Source organism: Lissotriton helveticus, chromosome 1_1 (assembly GCF_964261635.1).
Source record: "Lissotriton helveticus chromosome 1_1, aLisHel1.1, whole genome shotgun sequence".
NCBI lineage: Eukaryota > Metazoa > Chordata > Amphibia > Caudata > Salamandridae > Lissotriton > Lissotriton helveticus.
In genome coordinates this window covers 987,207,911-987,226,852 of record NC_136057.1, presented here as the reverse complement: position 1 = coordinate 987,226,852, position 18,942 = coordinate 987,207,911, and the positions used below count along the sequence as shown (strand labels likewise).

The 18,942-nt window shown below is 45.0% G+C and overlaps 1 protein-coding gene across 1 annotated transcript in view; it reads left to right on the top strand.

Annotated features, from left to right (window-relative positions):
- The window catches only part of PLXNA4 (plexin A4), a 1,016,639-nt gene that overhangs the window by 724,948 nt on the left and 272,749 nt on the right, over nt 1-18,942 (top strand). The window contains exon 13 of the mRNA XM_078677443.1: nt 1,724-1,914. Coding sequence (XP_078533569.1) covers nt 1,724-1,914 — 191 coding nt within the window. The remainder of the gene's footprint in view (nt 1-1,723; nt 1,915-18,942) is intronic.

Genomic DNA, 18,942 nt, shown 5'->3' with positions numbered 1-18,942 from the left:
TATAAACTCTTATGAGCGTGTTTTTCTTTCTGGAAGACATATTGTACAATCATCATGTTTCCTTTTCATTTTGATTGCAAAATCAATTACTCACATAGGAAGTCATTTTAAAATGCATGGCAATCTAGCAGTTGCAATGAAAATTCGCACACGGCATGTAGATGTTTCAATTCCTCCAGAAGCCACCAAATGTGCAGTGACAGAGAATTCAACATTGTGTCACAAGCTTAAACTTAGGGCAAAGACAATAGAATTGGAAAAAGGACAAATAAAATTTTTACGCACAGTAAAGCGGCACAATTCAGACTCGTAGTTGTTCTTAATTTTAAGTTAGATCTCTTGATTTGTGCATGTGGCCTCTTTGAGTTTGTGAAATGGAACGACCTAGAGCTTAAAAACACATGCAGCCAACAACCACATAGCTGACCCAACTTTTTGGCCATTCTTCCCCTACACTAACCTTCCCTCTCCCTTGACCGAGGTCCCCAAGGTCCACTAACCGACCTGGAAATGTCAACGTAAAACCAGATTAAGATGATCTTTCCACCGCCTGCTTCCCATTCCAGTGCTTCTCTCCTCTCAATGCACCCGAATAATATGGCAGAAGACTACTGAGCCCCTAAATTTGACGTCCTCCTTCTTCTTCAGGTCTTTCTCCCCTTCCTAAGGCAGGGAACCCACATCAATGCAGCAGCACCCATACTGCCTCTGAGTGGTACAACTCCTCACAATTTCCTCTCGCTAAAATATCACGGTACACCAACATTGTATTTGGTGATCAGACAGGCCATTTTGACCTATGCTAGAGTTTCTTATGTTCTCTACCTGGTCGCACTTAAGGAAATAATAGCACAGAAAGATGGAAACGGGCTAAATGTATTAACTTGTGTAAATGTATGACAACGACAGGTGCAAACACTTATGCATCTGCTGCTTCGGGAGATGCACAGAACACTGTGTGTGTCATCATGTCAGAGACCAAAGGTGGGGTTTCACCTGTAGAACTGTGTTAATTTCTGCTGGCTAAATCCTACAAAAACATAAGCAGTACAGATTGAGCTATAAAGAGTAGCATGAGGGGGCCTTTATACAGGAAGATATCTCTGTAAGGATGGACTAGAGACTTTCCAGAGAGAGAGAGACATACATTAAGATTACAACAAAATAGTAGAGCGGTGAACATAATACAGTGGCGAGTTTATTCTATAGATGCAATTCTAGAACAAACAGCCTTCATGCTGACTCCAGTCTCAGTCAGGAGTAAATTAAGGGAACTTGTCATTAAAATGTGGGGGTGATGCACACGCACCCACGATCCAGCAAGAGTGGTATGACAAAATCAGTCTTAAAATTCAAGAAGGCTTTTGCAGAGATAGAGGAGTATTCATAACATGAAAGCAAGAGTCTCAATTGGGAACACATAGAGTGTAAGACCAGGGTGTCTAATTAAGGTCCAGGAGTGCTAGATATGTATCATATTTTCAGGATAACAATTGACTTTTAGAATTATTACATGTAAGTATACCACATGAAGATACCAGATTCCATGGAACCCACCTTCCTGGACAAATGTTGGACACCGTTTGTGTGAGATGTTGATGTATGGGAGAAGATTCAATGTCTTAGGCAGCCTTTATTTGCCATCATTGTCTAAACATCTGTGAATCTCCCTCTTGTGGGCGTGGCCTGATGCTGTTCTCCTCTTGCCTTCCTTCTGCCGCAGTTCACCTGTACAAGTGTGCAGCCAAGAGGGAGAGCTGTGGCCTGTGCCTGAAAGCAGACCTCGCCTTCGAGTGTGGCTGGTGCAAGGGAGAAAACAAGTGCACCCTGAAGCCACACTGCCAGACACCAGAGAACCAGTGGCTGGAGCTCTCCGGTGCCCACAGCAAGTGCACCAACCCACGGATTACAGAGGTGAGCATGGCTGGGAAGGGACCAGGCATGAGATGCTGCCGCATTTTACATATGTTGTTGACCTTATATGCCAGTTTTTACACTTGTGACTTTGAGTTCTCATTGAAATGCTACTAATTTATGGCCTTGACGTGTAGTTACGTCACAGCAGAAATATGCGTTACAAGGCTGTTATAGTATGTTATGTTATCAGAGTTTCTATAATGCACTGTGCCATTTGTCTGCCCCATTGTCCGTTCTTAATCTGGACACCCTCTGTGCTGGTATTCTCATAGACCGAGTCTGGGATGTCTGGTGATTTCGTGTTTATAATGACTATTGGTCTGCCTGGTGTATTCTTTAATGGTGCTTCGTGCTTGTCAACAGGGTGTATTTGATGTAAGACCACCTGTCTGAGTTCTGTGTAGTGCACCCTGTGTATGCGAGCCTGTGGCGGAGGACCACACTGGTTATTCCATTCCACAAAGGGTACATAGTTGTCCACTGTGCGTCCTGAGGACACTGTGCTTGGCAAACATATCCTGGGTAAAATGTTTCAGATAATTTGGCCTAAATAGATCTGTGGAGAGATGTGTTGATAACTAAACAAACCTGTTACAATGTATAGTTTTAAGTGATCCACAAGTTTGCCTTACCAGCCACAATCCAGTTACCAGTGAGCTTGGAGGAATTATTATAATCGGTATTTCATGCCTACAAAAGTTGAGTGACCTTTTCTGCACGTGGAAGTTTTGAAAGCAAATGATTAATATTTCAGAAAGTGCTTTTTTCCTATTCAAATGCTGCACATCGAACATCACAGCATGTTCTTTCTGTTTCACAAGGCACCCTACAACTGCTCATTATTTTATGTAATATAAATGATGCATGTGTGCATGCGACTTATATTGCAGATACCTAGGTGTAAAGTAATGGCGTCAGTCTACTTTCACAATATGCTTCCCTATCCACAGTGTTCTTTTATTTTAAAGACGCACTCACAAAGGGCATCCTGGATGAAGACGCAGTGTATGTGGGCTTCCTGCAGCAGGACACACTCACGGTTGCTTGCTGCCCGGATGTGTACATCCACGGCTCGAGTAGGGGGTACTCACCGGTGGCAAGTGTCCACCCACTCTTTTCACAAGGTGGACGCCGTCCACCCTGCCAAGAAGTTGAGCCCCACTCTAAAATATGCTGAACTCATCCCGGTGTAAGTTTGAGACACCGGGATTCATTCAGCAGCGCCTGCTCGTTATCTGCTTTCCTTGGGAGCAGCAACTTGGAGGTGGGGAGGGGAGGGTTTGTCATTTGAGACTCCAGCTGGGCAATAGCAAAGGCCGAACCTAAGGGCCCATTTGGTCTTCTTTTGTCCCAGTAACCAGGCTGGGGCCTGCCTGTAGCCTCACACCTAGATGTAAATACAGAGGAAGGGAAACAAAAGCATCAGCTTGTTGACACTTCAAAGGCACTTAAGTGAGGCACGATTTTGACTTTGTTGGAACCCCCATATAATAGATATTCATGCACTGTAAGAATGTCAGATGCGTTACTCTGTCCCAGTGCAAAATAACAATTTAAACACCAGTATTTTTATTTGATTTACTGCTCTATTCATCCCAATTTAGTGTGCCAGATCACTTTACAGCAAACATTCATATTATATTGTCAATAAATCACACAAGTTTGTAAATCATTGAACAGGATGTGTTATATAAGACAGTGGGAGTTACTGGGTGCAGGAGTCACATATCATCCTTCAGTTCACTGTGCTGTACTAGAAGGATTACAATGCAACTGCATGTAACAAAAGGATTTCTGTGTTCAAAGCAGGAACCTACTTACCTATCTACATAAAAAAATGCCATCTGCATGTTACATGATGTGCTTTGCAAGAGGCTCATTAACCCTGTATGCTACTTTAAGTCAAAACTAGGACTAGACTAAAACAGATCTTTCCATCAAATGTGTTAACCACCAGGCAGCTAAAGCAATCACAACTACATGGAAATGTGGTGCACATGGAATATACCGCCTGGTGGGGTAGGGAGGCTACAGAGTTACTTTGTCAATCCTTGGGTAACGGAACCTGTCACATGCCGCAAATTTCAAAGCTTATAAAAGGGGATTGGCCTTACCCGCTCGGAAGCTGTCCCTGCTGGGGCTGCTGCTGCTCCTGTGCCAGGGTCCTTTCTCGTAGGCACCCCTGCACCATCACCTGCCCAGAGTCACCTTAGTGTATTCTATCTCTGTGAGATGTTCAGTTATGGCTTCCTTTTGCAGGGTGCCTCTTCCTGCATGAGTGGGTGATCACATCCGGTGGGCTGGGTGGGTTAACCTTTTCCAACTTTCGCAAAGGATGACCTTGCCAGTCTTCATACTCTGCAGATAGTCACCACTGCCCCTGATGGTGTGGTGATGTTTACTACTTCTCAAGAGTAAGGGGATTCAATTACATTGTGACTAATGTGGACCATTCGTGAATATGGTCCCTATGAGCTGCTTATTTTTTTTTAACATTGAACACGTACCGCAGGGTTAGAAATAGGATTAGAAATAAAAAGCACCGAAACATGCACAATGCATATAGAAAGGCAAAAATACAGAGATACTTAGAAAAGACAGACACACACTCACATTCATAGGTGTAAACACCGCACTCTCTCTTTCTGTCATATATATAGGTGTAAACAACAGACACATACACACACATTTTCTCTCATATATATCTATAGGCGTAAACAACCCTCCCTCCCAAGCGCCTCACTGACACAGTCAATAGGCGCATGAGCGACCACTGTTCCCAGACCCTAATTTAGCCCTGTGTGCACTAACAATAGACCCAAAAGTACATTAAGCGCTTACCTCTGCAGGCCTGACTGTGAGAAGAAAGATAATTATTGTCATTTTTACTAATAGCGTTCTATTTTACATTAATGCATTCTGAATTACTTCACAAATCATAATAATTACACCCCCAACTGCACATAATTAAGTCGTAAAAGTCACTGGGTATTTCCCGGTGCCTTGTGGAGTAGAAGTCTGTACAGCAAGTATTCCCAGATCAGTTCAAATCGTGAAGGTGATGTCTAGAGTAAGTTTCATGGGGTAGGGAATGTAATATTAACACTTTAACATTCATTTTGTTCCATGTTCATTCAGATAACCACAGTATAATGTACATTTACCGGTAATTTTCATGCACAAGGGTCATTTAATTTTGTTGTAAAATACAAATTATTTGGCTTTAAATTTTATTTTGTTTTTTACCTTCTATGATTCTCATAACTTAAGATCTTTGACTGTGTTGTACTGGCCTGAATTGTATCTTGTATTTGGCCGACAAATGCCTGCACATTTATCCAAGCCTATCTTTTTTCCTTTTTAATTTGCCTTCCCAATTTTTGTTTGTATTTTTGATGCCTTTTGTAATGTATATAAATTGTTCTCTGTAAGGATCTTTTACCTGTATGTGGGACTGCACCATGCTCCACTGCTGTGTCATGATGTGGAATATGCCGTATGTAGGTGGGAAGGTGAAGGTTGCTCGGTGGGGTGACTTGTCATCTCTTTTCTACCACGACGGACCACAAGATATACTTAACTTACTGCCCTACCACCACCCTAAACCCACCCTAAACTCGTGATTCTAGATGGAATACAAAAAGCACCACTACTCTACTCTCGGTTTCAGTCACTTTCCAGCGAAGTGTAAGCTGCTGGTCCACAACAATTCGTTGTGGTGTGGGTGTGACGTAGGAGTAGACGAACTTTCGTATTCACATAAAACTTAAATTATTCTTACTGAAAGGGCGAGATTTTGATCGATACCTTATATCTATTGATCCAAACCTCGATCTGGTCGACTGAACCTTTATTGCCTGTCTTGGAAGGAAACAGTACACCTATCTGCAAATTAGTTCACCCAAGAAAGGACTCTACTCTCAAAGATCACGGACAACTTCTAGGTTTCAAAAGTTTATTGTAAAGATATAATGAGCTGCAAATACAAGCATCTCAGAATGAGATTCACGAGATACACAGGTCCAATTACATACATGTGCTCTCGAAAAGCCCTCAGACGAGCAACAGAAATCACTAACACAAGTTCTAAAAATAGCAAAGCTATCAGCATAGACGCATATCTCTCCTTCATTTAGGTTGGAGGAAAACAAACACAGGTTAGGCGTCCCTACCCTGTTCTAGATGGTATCCCTACTTAACCAAATCCCAACCTAACAAAGGTGTCAGCAATGAATGACCCCCAAGGGAAGTCACCCACTCTAAGTCTCTTGGTGAAAACCTAAAGTTCTCCAGTCATGACCCCTCACTGCCTACCCATCCGCTCTCTAAAGGGTCCTCAGGTCTCTGCTCTAACTCCACCCAGGGGTGCTGTCCCTAATACAAAACAGTCAACAACATTTGAGACGCCCCTTGCGAAACGCCTCTCACGTGGTGCAACTTCAGGCTTTTTCCATGATGCTTTGTATTGGGCCTCAGACGTTAGAGTTGACCTTGCTTCTCAGTCTCTTCTCCGGCCCGCTGATACCCCTTAAACATTCCAGAACCCTCCTCCATGTCTGGGCCGTCTACTGAACAGACCTCTATTCATTCACTTATAATTGGATCCCCCCTTTCCTGTTGCAGACAGATATCTGCCGCCAAGAACCCAACTCTCATAGACTTCTAAAAAGGCTTGCAACATTTCTCAGCCCAGACATGTACATGTAAATCACTGCTAAAACATTTCAGGCCTACAATATTTCACATTATGATTATAGCACTCAATTTCTTCATTTAATTAAAGCATGTTAAAACTCTTATTCTATTATTTAGAAAACATTACTCTAAATCATGGCCCATTAATGCAATGACCAAAAACGTTAAACAATCTGTGTCGTGAAAAGAAACACCTTCCCTTTTAGCTCCCGCTCTGGCCCTGAGGCCTACCACGTTCTGCGTTTTACCACAGACCATCTTATATGTTAACAGCTACACGACATAGATTCAAAATAATCACGTCTAATAAAATCATATAATGTCACACATTTCTGTATTAGTTCCACTTCTACTTAAATCTCTATATTAGCTATACATTTAGAATATAATTTCATATACTATTAGCACTCATGGCATTTCTCTTCATGAATTATGCTCTCTATAGGTAAGTGTGATGTACTCATATATTTATATCAGTTTGCGCTCTCTCAGTTCCCCCCTTTGATGACCTCTCGGGGTCATCACAAACATTTAAACTGCAGTTATTGCTGGCATTCTCTGCGCTTCCAGAGCTCTCAGGCTCCTGTACTGATTATCTTGTATGGCAGCCAATCTCTGCAACTGTTCTCTTTGGGCCCTTTCTGACCTTCTTGCTCTGTACCATTTGAATACCCTCACCAATCCCCACAATATTATCCCACAGATCAATATTATGATGATAGGCTTTAGGATATACCAAATAAAGCTTTTGCCTAAGGTGGAAAACCACCCTCCAACTGCACTCATTCCGTGGCCCACCTTTTCCCAGACATTTTCTCTACTCAAGTCTTCGATCTCTTTGTGTATATTAGTTATGTTCTTAATAACTTTCTCAAGGGGCTTTGAAAGGTCTGGAATGTAAGTGCAACATTCCTGAACCTTCAAAGCCTTACAGACTCCGCCCTCTTTTGCTAATAAGACATCTAATGCAAGCCGATTTTGAAGAACCATAGCCCTTATCGATTGCATCTCTCCTTCTACCAGCATTAAGGACTGAGCAGTGCTGGCAGACAACCTGTCGACAACTGTTGCCAGTCGTCTAATTTTAACATCATTAAGGATTATTCCCAAAAGAGGGAACATAGCTCCAAAGACATCTCCAACCATTTCTGCATCGCCTAAATCTCTCCTTCCCCTCGATGATGTCTGGCCCTCAATGATCAATAAGTCTTGTGCATGATATATTTTGGGGAAGACAATTGCCAAGTAACATGATCCATACCAGTTGTCAGGTAGTCTCACGTAAGCATTTCTTCCACATACAAAATACACATTTGGAATCACTTGCATTCCCTTCAGGAAATCCTTAGTGTAGTACTCTAAATTAAAAGCATGTTCACAGTCAACTTCACCCACGTATACATTTTCATAATACGTTTTGGCTCGGTGAAGACATAACTTTCCTCTCTGCGCTTTATCTAAAGCTATTGGACCACTACTACCCTTTCTCTTGTGTGACTTCTCTTCCTCGGTCCAATCTAATTTCCCTTGTCCTGATTTTTTCAAAATCTTTTGTCTCCTGTAACGATCATCCACCTGCCCTATGAACCTTTTCTCGACTTCTGACACCTTGCATGTCAGATTATTTCTACGGGCATGTGAAGTATCTAAGGTAATCCAAGGAATGAAGAACTTGGCCAATCTGTCTTCACTCTTCCAGTAATCCCATTTATTCATCTGCTTATAATTCGGGACTTCTGGCAACACAGAATCATAATTGGAGAAATAGTATTCAAAACTATCTCTCTCATAAAATATACTAAGCAATAAGCTACATGTAATGCCATATGTCAGAGGGAGGTGATGATATCGAATTCCTTCATCTACAGACGCAGGCAACTGCATGCAGACGTAGCAATCCTTAACCTCCATGGCATCCACGTATTCATACAAAAGTTTAGCATAAGCATTTGACCTAAAGTCTCCTTGGGACTCGTCTACATGTAACCTGCGGGCTTCTGCAGCCAATAACGCTTTCTCTTGAGTGTTTTCCCTTTTCTCACCTGCAACAGTGGGTGTAAGTGTTACTACAGAATTCGCATCAGTTACCTTTACCTCTTCCTCATGTCCCTTTACATAAGAAATTGTTACCACTAAAGCTATTAATATTATCACTCCTACTATTAGTGTACCTATTATACATTTAGCTCTGCGGTTCGGGGTGCCGGCCTCCATTTCGTCAGACAATCTAGCTTTTCCCTTTCTCTTTGCAAAAAAAGTTCTTTTCCTCTCGTTCCTTTACAGTCTCTTTCAATCCTTTTTTTTTTTTCTTTAGAATCCACACAGCTGGAGGCTGACAGCCTTTTTTGCAAAAAGTCCTTTCACAGTTCAAAAAGACAACCCTAGCCCTTCTCCATCCACTCAAGGGGTTCCCTAAAATTCTCTGCTTCCTGGGCGCTAGGTAATCTTCTTTTCTTCTGCTTGCTTTATTTACAAAGTCCTTTAACAATCGACTATTAGATTTGTGGTTGCAGCTTCAATAGCATAGTTCAATATTTCCATGCGAAGAGTATGCTCTTCATGTGCTGTTATCGTGGTACCAAAGTCGGGGAATTTCAATTCTGTAAGAAACATGTGTTTTAACTTGCTGAGGCGGGGAGGTCTGGGGAGCACGAATGTTAGTGACCCTTCTTGTTCGACACCGGGTACCAACAGTTGTATTTCCACGGTGATAATGGGCTCAGAACTGGACACCACCACCGCTCGGATCCTCCCTGTCTCCGGTTTCACAGACATTTGTCGCCAGATATGTCCACTCAGGTGTGGAGTATCTTCTGTTAGGCACACGCACTCTTCTTGACCTCCTTCGGTTCGGTGCCTCAGCGCCCTGAGCACCTTCTTCTGGGTCTGAGTCTTCTGATATCGGAGGAAGGGTTGCTTCTGGAGTTGACCTCAGGCTAGAACTTCTTCTTTGCGGCCAATTTGCTTCTCCACGTGCCCTTCTACTCCTTCTCCTTCTGGTCTGTTCTCGCTCTCTTTCAGACCTGTCAGGGTCAGACTCGTACTCCCAGCTGTCTTCTCCTTCTGTAGCGTCTTCTGTTTCGCTGTTGTACTGACCGTCCTCAGCTTGGTCAGACTCGTTCCCTGCTTCCACTGGCACCTCTACAGCTTGGCTAGCCCCCTCTATGGCTTCTTGGTCCTCAGCTGGACGTCCATCCGAGAGAGGAGCTGTTTCCAGAGGTGCTGGAACCCTTTTCGTATGCGACGCGTGTATCCAGTTGGGCAGGCCTCCCACCTTTACAGCTGTACTTGTGATCAGGATGACCTGGTAGGGCCCACGCCAACGAATATCCAAGCAGCTTCTTCTCACATGTTTCTTCACCAGGACCCAGTCCCCAGGATACAGGTCATGGCAAGGGCCCTGGCACGCTGGAACCTCTGCAGCCTGCACCTGAAGGGACACAGAACGCATGGCGTCAGACAGCCCCTTACAATAGTCCAGGATCATATCATCTGTGATATTTAACAGTGCAGTAGCTGGAATAGATGGCAGTCTCATTGCTCTCCCCATTAACACCTCATGTGGTGACAACCCTGTTCTTCTGTCTGGGGTACTACGAAGGCTCATGAGTACTAATGGCAGGGCATCAGGCCAACTCAGGGTCGTTGAGGAGCAAACTTTCGCTATTCTGGACTTGATCGTGCCATTAATTTGTTCCACAATTCCTGAGGCTTCTGGTCGGTAACTGCAATGGAGCTTTTGGTCTATATTCAGTGCAACACAAATCATCTTCACAAGCTCGCTGTTAAAATGTGTTCCCCTATCTGATTCCAAAAAGGCCGGCACCCCGAACCGAGGGATAAGTTCTCTAAGCAGTAACTTAGCCACTGTGAGGGTGTCGCACCTACGTGTAGGGTATGCCTCAACCCATCTGGAGAACACACAAACAACCACCAGGACATAGCGGAGGCGGTTGCTTCTTGGCATTTCAATGAAATCTATCTGCATTCTGTTGAATGGACCTCCAGACCTTCCTATGTGACTTAGTGCAACTGGTGTTCTTTTCCCTACATTCAGCTGCTGGCAGGTCACACAACGCTGGCACACTGCTTCTGCTGCTATTCTAAACTTAGGATTGTACCAAGTCTGTCTAAACACTCTCAGCATAGCATCTCTCCCTAAGTGTACGGGACCATGTATGAGTCTAGCCATTGGACTCACCATCTCATTGGGCAACACTGCTCTGCCGTCTGCTGAGACCCAAAAATGAGTCTCACCCATTACACATCCTGCCTTTACCCATGTTTCCTTTTCTGAATCAGGAGCATTTTCTTGCATGGTTGACAATTCATCCCAAGTATCAACAGTTTCCAGTATCATGGCTAATTCAGTTCTCACATTTATTCCACCCACATCCACCTCTGTGAAAGAGTAACCTTGTTCTGCGCAATACCGCGCAACTTCATCAGCATATCTATTGCCTTTCGAAACAAAGTCCTCATTTTTGGTATGTGCGATGCACTTTACAACTGCGATACTTGCTGGACATTGCAATGCTTCTAACAACAAGCGCACAAACTCTCCATTGCGAATGGGAGAGCCTGAAGAAGTCATGAACCCTCTTTGAGACCATAACTGCCCGTAATCATGAACTACCCCAAACCCGTATTGGCTGTCGGTGTAGATGGTGACTCGAATTTGATTGCCTGCTAAGCAAGCACGTGTTAGGGCAATAATCTCGGCTACCTGAGCGGAGTTTACTCCTTCCAGGCACCCTGCTTCCACAACTCCTTCAATTGTACAAACAGCATAAGCTGCTCTCAACTGCCCAACTTCGTCTCTTACACATGAGCCATCGACAAAGAAAACTTCGTCTGGGTCGGTCAGTGGCTCATCTACGATGTCGGGTCTGGGTTTGGTGCATAGTTCTGTCACATCGAGACAGTCATGGTCTGTATATTCATCATCATCATCAATATCATTTGGAAGTGGCATTAAGGTAGCAGGGTTCAAAACAGAGCATCTCTTGAGGGTCACGTTCTCTGCAGCAAGAATAACTTGCTCATAGCGCGTGAGCCTGCTATTGGTCAGATGCTGTGTTTTGGTCCTGGTCATCAACAGTTCAACAGAATGTGGCACGCACACCTCTAACGGGTGCCCCATGACGATATTTTCACATCTCTCAATGCTGACACCCGTTGCAGCAACGGATTTGAGACATCCGGGCAACGCTGCGGCTACTGGGTCTAAAGTAGCTGAGAAATAAGCAACTGGTCTACGGGCATTCCCATGGATTTGGACCAACACAGACAACGCACAACCTTCTCTCTCACAACAGTAAAGAAAGAATTGTTTATTGTAATCAGGCATTCCCAATGCCGGAGCACGACACAGGTCCTCTCTCAGCTGTAAGAATGCCATCAAACAGTCTTTGTCCCATGGTACCGGATCACTCACCTCTTTGTGCGTCAGTTTTTGCAAGGGCTTTGCTTTCAGTGAAAAGTTCACGATCCACTGTCGGCAATAACCCACCATCCCTAGGAACATCCTGACCTCTCTCTGGGTCTGAGGCGCATTCATTTTCATGATCGCCTCTATCCTATCTGGTGACACTTTTCGTTTGCCTTTCTCAATTCTGTGTCCCAAGTACTGCACTTCTGTCAGGCAGTACTGCAATTTTCCCGGGGATACCTTATGCCCATTGGCAGCTAGGTGATTTAACAAAGCAATGGAGTCTTCCCTGCAAGCTTCTTCTGTGTCTGACGCCACAAGGAGGTCGTCTATGTACTGGACCAGAACTGACTTCTGGGGCAGCACTAGACTTTCAAGATTTTTCTTCAGAAGCTGGTTAAAGATCGATGGACTCTCTGTATAACCCTGAGGGATACGACACCATGTTAGGACGCGATTTTCCAGCTTAAATGCGAAAAGAAAATGGCTATCTTCGTCCAAAGGGATCGAAAAGAAAGCCTGACAAAGATCTATCACAGTGAACCACTCAGCTTGGAATGGAATCTGAAACAGTATCACTGATGGATTCGGTACCACTGGACAACATGAAACGACTATGTTATTAATCTTTCGAAGGTCCTGCACTATCCGAAATTTCCCATTTGGTTTCTGCAGACCCATAATCGGGGAGTTACATGGACTACCCACGATTTCTTTCAGTATTCCCTGTTTAATCATGGACTCGATCACGGGTTTTATGCCTGCAATCGTTTCTGGAGTCAATTTATACTGGGGTGTTCTTGGGAACTCAGCATGCGGTTTCACTACAATTTTCACTGGGTCCACCCCTTTGACCAATCCAATCTCTTCCCCAGTGAAATCCCATACCTCTGATGCCACTGTCTCTCTCAAATCCCAGGGAAGCTCGTCTACTGTCAAAGTAGGGTACAGCTCCACACATATTCTTGAGTTTGCAACTTTGAAATCTGCATCATCATCATTAGTCAATACCTCCACTCCCTGAGGTGTACAATATATAGTACAATTCAATTTGCACAACAGGTCTCTTCCTAGCAGACACACAGGGCTTGAATCGCAAACCACAAATTGGTGCTCATCGCTGTACTTCCCTATTTTCACCTGTACCGGTTCTGTCAATTGGCTGGTTATTCTCCTGTTTGCGACCCCTACCACCTGTATGGTCTCTCCAGACATGGGCAGGTCTGGAACTGCAGCTGATCTGATCGTGGATCTAGTGGCTCCTGTGTCCACCAGAAATGTCGTAGGGCACCCTGCTACTTCTGCTTCAACATAGGGTCCCCTCTGATCTACCTCTAAGGCTGCCCCAAGGGTGCAGTCTTCTCTTTCCACTCTCTGTCCGGTTAATGGGTCCACATAATAGCACTCTTCACCTTCCACAAACAGGGGCATTTGTCTATAGGTCTTACCCATACTCCCTACTCGAGGAGGTTGCGGGAACTGGGCTCGGGGAGGAGCCCCCCCCCCTTTGAGCACCTTTCCTTGGTATGGCGTCGCCCCTCTCATAGGTGCGCTCCGGACCTCTTCCTCCTCTATCTCTTGCTCTCCGATCTCTACATTGTAAGGGCACTCGCGTTTCCAATGCCCCAACTCGTTGCACTGGTGGCACCTAGTCGTTTTCTTCAAGGTAGCTATGTCTACTCTGGGTCTAAAGGTAGTACTCTCCTCATTACCCTTGTTCTGACTGTACTGCTTCTTACCTCCTGTACCTGTCCCTTGCTGCTGTTGTTGCGGTCCCCCCTTTCCTGCTGCCTGCAATTGTACCACCATCAGCTTCTCTTTTAGTTTCTTAGCCTTGGAGTCTACCTCATCACAGCAGTACCTGGCATATCTCAGTATTTCATCTAGGGGTCTACTTTGCCAACAAATCGAGTGTTGCTGAATCATTAAACTAATATCCGGTCTCAGTCCCAGGACGAACTTGGACACGAATTGCCCTATGTCCTTTGGATCCATTACATCCAAGCCGCTATACTGTTTAAACGCCTTCAGCAATCTCTCGTAATATTCATGGACTGTCTCTTTGGGTTCCTGTCTCGTTCTGTCTATTCTGACCCAATCTATGTCTTGCATTGGCACTTTTTCTTTCAGCCAAGTCATCACTCTCTCGAATTTTGCCATCACGATCTCGGACGGCCCATTAGTCCTAGCATCTCTCTCTGGCTCCGTTGTGGGCCACTCAGCGCTAACCTTGCATGCTGTCCACAGATCTCCTGGTACTACAATGTCAAACAGCGTGTTCAGATCTATCCATAGGACTTTTGAGATCTTTACAAACCTCTCGACTTGCTTGTACCACTCCACGGGGCTCTCTCGTAACTTGGGGAAAGATGTGGTAAAAGCAGCTAAATCTCCCCTACTCCAAGGGACATGTACATAGCTCCCATTGGCAACTTCACGCAAAGGGTAAGCTTCTATTCCCTGCTGTCCTGGTGTTATACCAATCATGCTTCTTCTACCGGTCCCTTTCTTGGACCACCTCTCTTCCCATTTATCTAGTGCCCTCCATGTCCTTATTCCAGTAATCAGTTCCCTTATGTGTGTTTTCAGCCCAATCGTTCTCCTCTCATCTAGATCTCGGTCTGAGTAATGTAGCCTGTGGTTACCCTGTAATGCTTTGGTTCTTGACAAGTCCACCATATATTTGCCTGCTAGTTCGACTAACTTCTCATGGACTGCTCTCGCCTTTCGTGTGATGTCCTTTGCCATATACAGTATTTCATCCTGTTCATACATTTCCATTCTTTCTAAAGGCAGGGTACCATCTACCATGTCATCCAGATCTGACCTTAAGCTGGAGACATCAAGTCTCTTGGCTTTTATCTCAGCTCGCAATATGTCTTTCGAAGGGGGCTCACTGGTCTCCCTACCATCCCAACTTCGAGCTCTGCGTTTGGGCTCAGGAGAATTAATGGGTGGCCTCCCTTGCTCCCATCTCTCCAGGTCCCATGCTCGGCCATCCAATCTTGGAAGGTGATGGAACACGGGCCTTTTATCCCTACTCTCTCTCTGCCCACTCTCGTCTTCTTCTCTCCTCTCACCGCACATCTCTCTGTTATTTTCCCTCTGGTCGCTACACTCCCTTTGCCTCGTATCGCTCAGTATCCGATACGATCCTTCCTGGTTCCCCATATTCCCTGGGCTGCGCTCATTTCTGTCATCACAGGGACTATGGTGCGACCTCTCACAACTCCCATTCTGTTCTCTGGTGCCAGGCACACAGTGTGGACACTTAAAGCTGTTCCTGTACTCTTGCGCTCTCCTCTCCCCTTCACTGAGTATTGGGCACGCCACCCCTTCACTCCCGGGGCCCCCGTTTTCCAGGTCTGTTCTACCTCCATTCCGGGCCCAATGGGTGACTCCCCTACTCCCTCTACAGTCCCACTCCGGGCTACTCTCCCCAGCCCCGCAGTGAGTTCGTGCTCTGCTGTCCTGACTTTCCCTTTCTGCTTCTGCAGCATTGATGCACTTTTGAGCCTTCACTGCCTCATCCCACTGCTTCATGTACTCATTTAGCTCTTGAAAGGATTTTCGTCCAGATCCCCTCAGATCCATTGGCCATCTAGGGCCCCCAGGATCTCCTCCTGGGTCCCCTGCTGTGTGCATCGGGGTGCTCCACTCTCTGGGTATCGGCATCTGACTTGGGGAATTAGTGGTATCGTTCCTCCTTGCCTGCTCTGCTCTTTCTCTGTCTTTCCGTTTCCGTTCTTCCCCTCTTGCTCTCTCTTGGTCATATATCGATATTATAGGACCTATGGTAACAGGTACCTGTAGTGCATCTGGCAATGGGTAGGATGTGGCGCTTTCCGTTTCCGGCGCTCTTTGTACCACAAACCTACCGACCACCTGTTGCACCTGACTAGGCTGGGACAGCTCTTTCTTTGGCTCAGGATCCCACTCTGAACTGGGAAGCGGTCTATGCTCTCCTGCATTGCCCCCCTTTTCTCCTTCAGTATTCTCGACCTCTCCCCCTGCTCTATTATACGGGGGTGGCCTGTCTGTCAGTAATCTGTTTATCAGGCTGTCCTCTGTTTCACTCTCGTCATCTTCTTCTAGGGGGCTTTTATTTACTGGCGCCTCTAACACTGGGTACAGTTTATTTATTTCCAAATTATGCACTCTCCATCTTTTAGCATCCGCATCCCACCTGGCATCCTGTACTGCCCTTACCGAGCGTTTCACCCTTTCTTGTCGTCTGTTCATATTCCTTTCATGCGCTGCCCTAAGCCATGCCTCAAGGGCTTCAAACTGGGTTGGTCTAGGCAAGGGTCTCTTTGAGGTCATGACTGATTTCAATCGATGTAACACCTCTAATCTGAACGTCCCGTACTTCGGGAACGTCAGTTCCTCGTTTCCTTCAGTAATCTTACTCCACTCTGATATCCAAAGGATCGTATGCAACCCAACATTTACTGCCATATAACGAGCTGGCGTATCCTCCGGCGGGGCTTCTTCCCCTTCATACGATCCCCGCTTCTCTTTCTTAAACATCGCTTTCAACCATTTAAAGCACTTCATAATTATGCGCACAAAATCCAGCCTCGCTACTCTGTTTACTTCCTGATGACAATCCACCAATCCTGTCGCGGCTTTGCTAGCTTGGCCTATCACAGCGCGGTCTTTCTCCTGTTGGCCAATCACGTCGCGACCCTGTATGACGTGTTCGCTAGCTGGCCTATCACAGCGCGGTCTTTCTCCGGTCAGCCAATCACTGCGCGACACCACCTGACGTCTCTTTTCTCCGCTTCGCAGCAGCACCCCTCCTTTCACAACTCGTCTCCCGGTTATGCATGCGTCCCATTCATACACTGAAAAATGACTACTTCCGACCAAGCGGTCACTTCTCTCGACTGTACGTCCACAGTCTATCTGTAATTGTCAACACAACTGACGAGATGTCTATCGTCTCTCTGATAGGTTACTTACACCCACAGTAACTTCCGACCAGCGTCCGTTACTCACGCACTCACTCTTACGTTCCCCCTATCTCGGTCTCTCGGGTGATCAATGGTACCTCATGACCCCCTTCACACTAGTTGACAATTACTCTGGGTGTCCGATACACCCGAACCACTTAAGCTCTCCTTGAACTTAAGATTTCCACCGGTTGCGCGCGCTCACAACCTGTTCCACAGTCACTCTACAGACATTCAACTCCGCCAGACATTACAACATAGATACAATACAAAAACACCGCAATCTAACACGCATAACCCTTTATACTCACTCTCAACCGATACTGCTGCTTTTTCTGTCTCACGTCATCCGGATCTTCATCTGCGGGCTGTTCTTCCGATCATCGATTTCTAGGGGCCTTGGGGTAAGCTAACCTGGCCTAGGTCACCGTCCTCAAGAAGGCAACCATCCTCTATAGCTACCAACTGAAAGGGCGAGATTTTGATCGATACCTTATATCTATTGATCCAAACCTCGATCTGGTCGACTGAACCTTTATTGCCTGTCTTGGAAGGAAACAGTACACCTATCTGCAAATTAGTTCACCCAAGAAAGGACTCTACTCTCAAAGATCACGGACAACTTCTAGGTTTCAAAAGTTTATTGTAAAGATATAATGAGCTGCAAATACAAGCATCTCAGAATGAGATTCACGAGATACACAGGTCCAATTACATACATGTGCTCTCGAAAAGCCCTCAGACGAGCAACAGAAATCACTAACACAAGTTCTAAAAATAGCAAAGCTATCAGCATAGACGCATATCTCTCCTTCATTTAGGTTGGAGGAAAACAAACACAGGTTAGGCGTCCCTACCCTGTTCTAGATGGTATCCCTACTTAACCAAATCCCAACCTAACAAAGGTGTCAGCAATGAATGACCCCCAAGGGAAGTCACCCACTCTAAGTCTCTTGGTGAAAACCTAAAGTTCTCCAGTCATGACCCCTCACTGCCTACCCATCCGCTCTCTAAAGGGTCCTCAGGTCTCTGCTCTAACTCCACCCAGGGGTGCTGTCCCTAATACAAAACAGTCAACAACATTTGAGACGCCCCTTGCGAAACGCCTCTCACGTGGTGCAACTTCAGGCTTTTTCCATGATGCTTTGTATTGGGCCTCAGACGTTAGAGTTGACCTTGCTTCTCAGTCTCTTCTCCGGCCCGCTGATACCCCTTAAACATTCCAGAACCCTCCTCCATGTCTGGGCCGTCTACTGAACAGACCTCTATTCATTCACTTATAATTGGATCCCCCCTTTCCTGTTGCAGACAGATATCTGCCGCCAAGAACCCAACTCTCATAGACTTCTAAAAAGGCTTGCAACATTTCTCAGCCCAGACATGTACATGTAAATCACTGCTAAAACATTTCAGGCCTACAATATTTCACATTATGATTATAGCACTCAATTTCTTCATTTAATTAAAGCATGTTAAAACTCTTATTCTATTATTTAGAAAACATTACTCTAAATCATGGCCCATTAATGCAATGACCAAAAACGTTAAACAATCTGTGTCGTGAAAAGAAACACCTTCCCTTTTAGCTCCCGCTCTGGCCCTGAGGCCTACCACGTTCTGCGTTTTACCACAGACCATCTTATATGTTAACAGCTACACGACATAGATTCAAAATAATCACGTCTAATAAAATCATATAATGTCACACATTTCTGTATTAGTTCCACTTCTACTTAAATCTCTATATTAGCTATACATTTAGAATATAATTTCATATACTATTAGCACTCATGGCATTTCTCTTCATGAATTATGCTCTCTATAGGTAAGTGTGATGTACTCATATATTTATATCAGTTTGCGCTCTCTCATTACCAATAAGAGTAACACTGAAGTAAAGTTATTGAGTAATCTAAACAAACTGGTTAAAATGTATAGTATTAA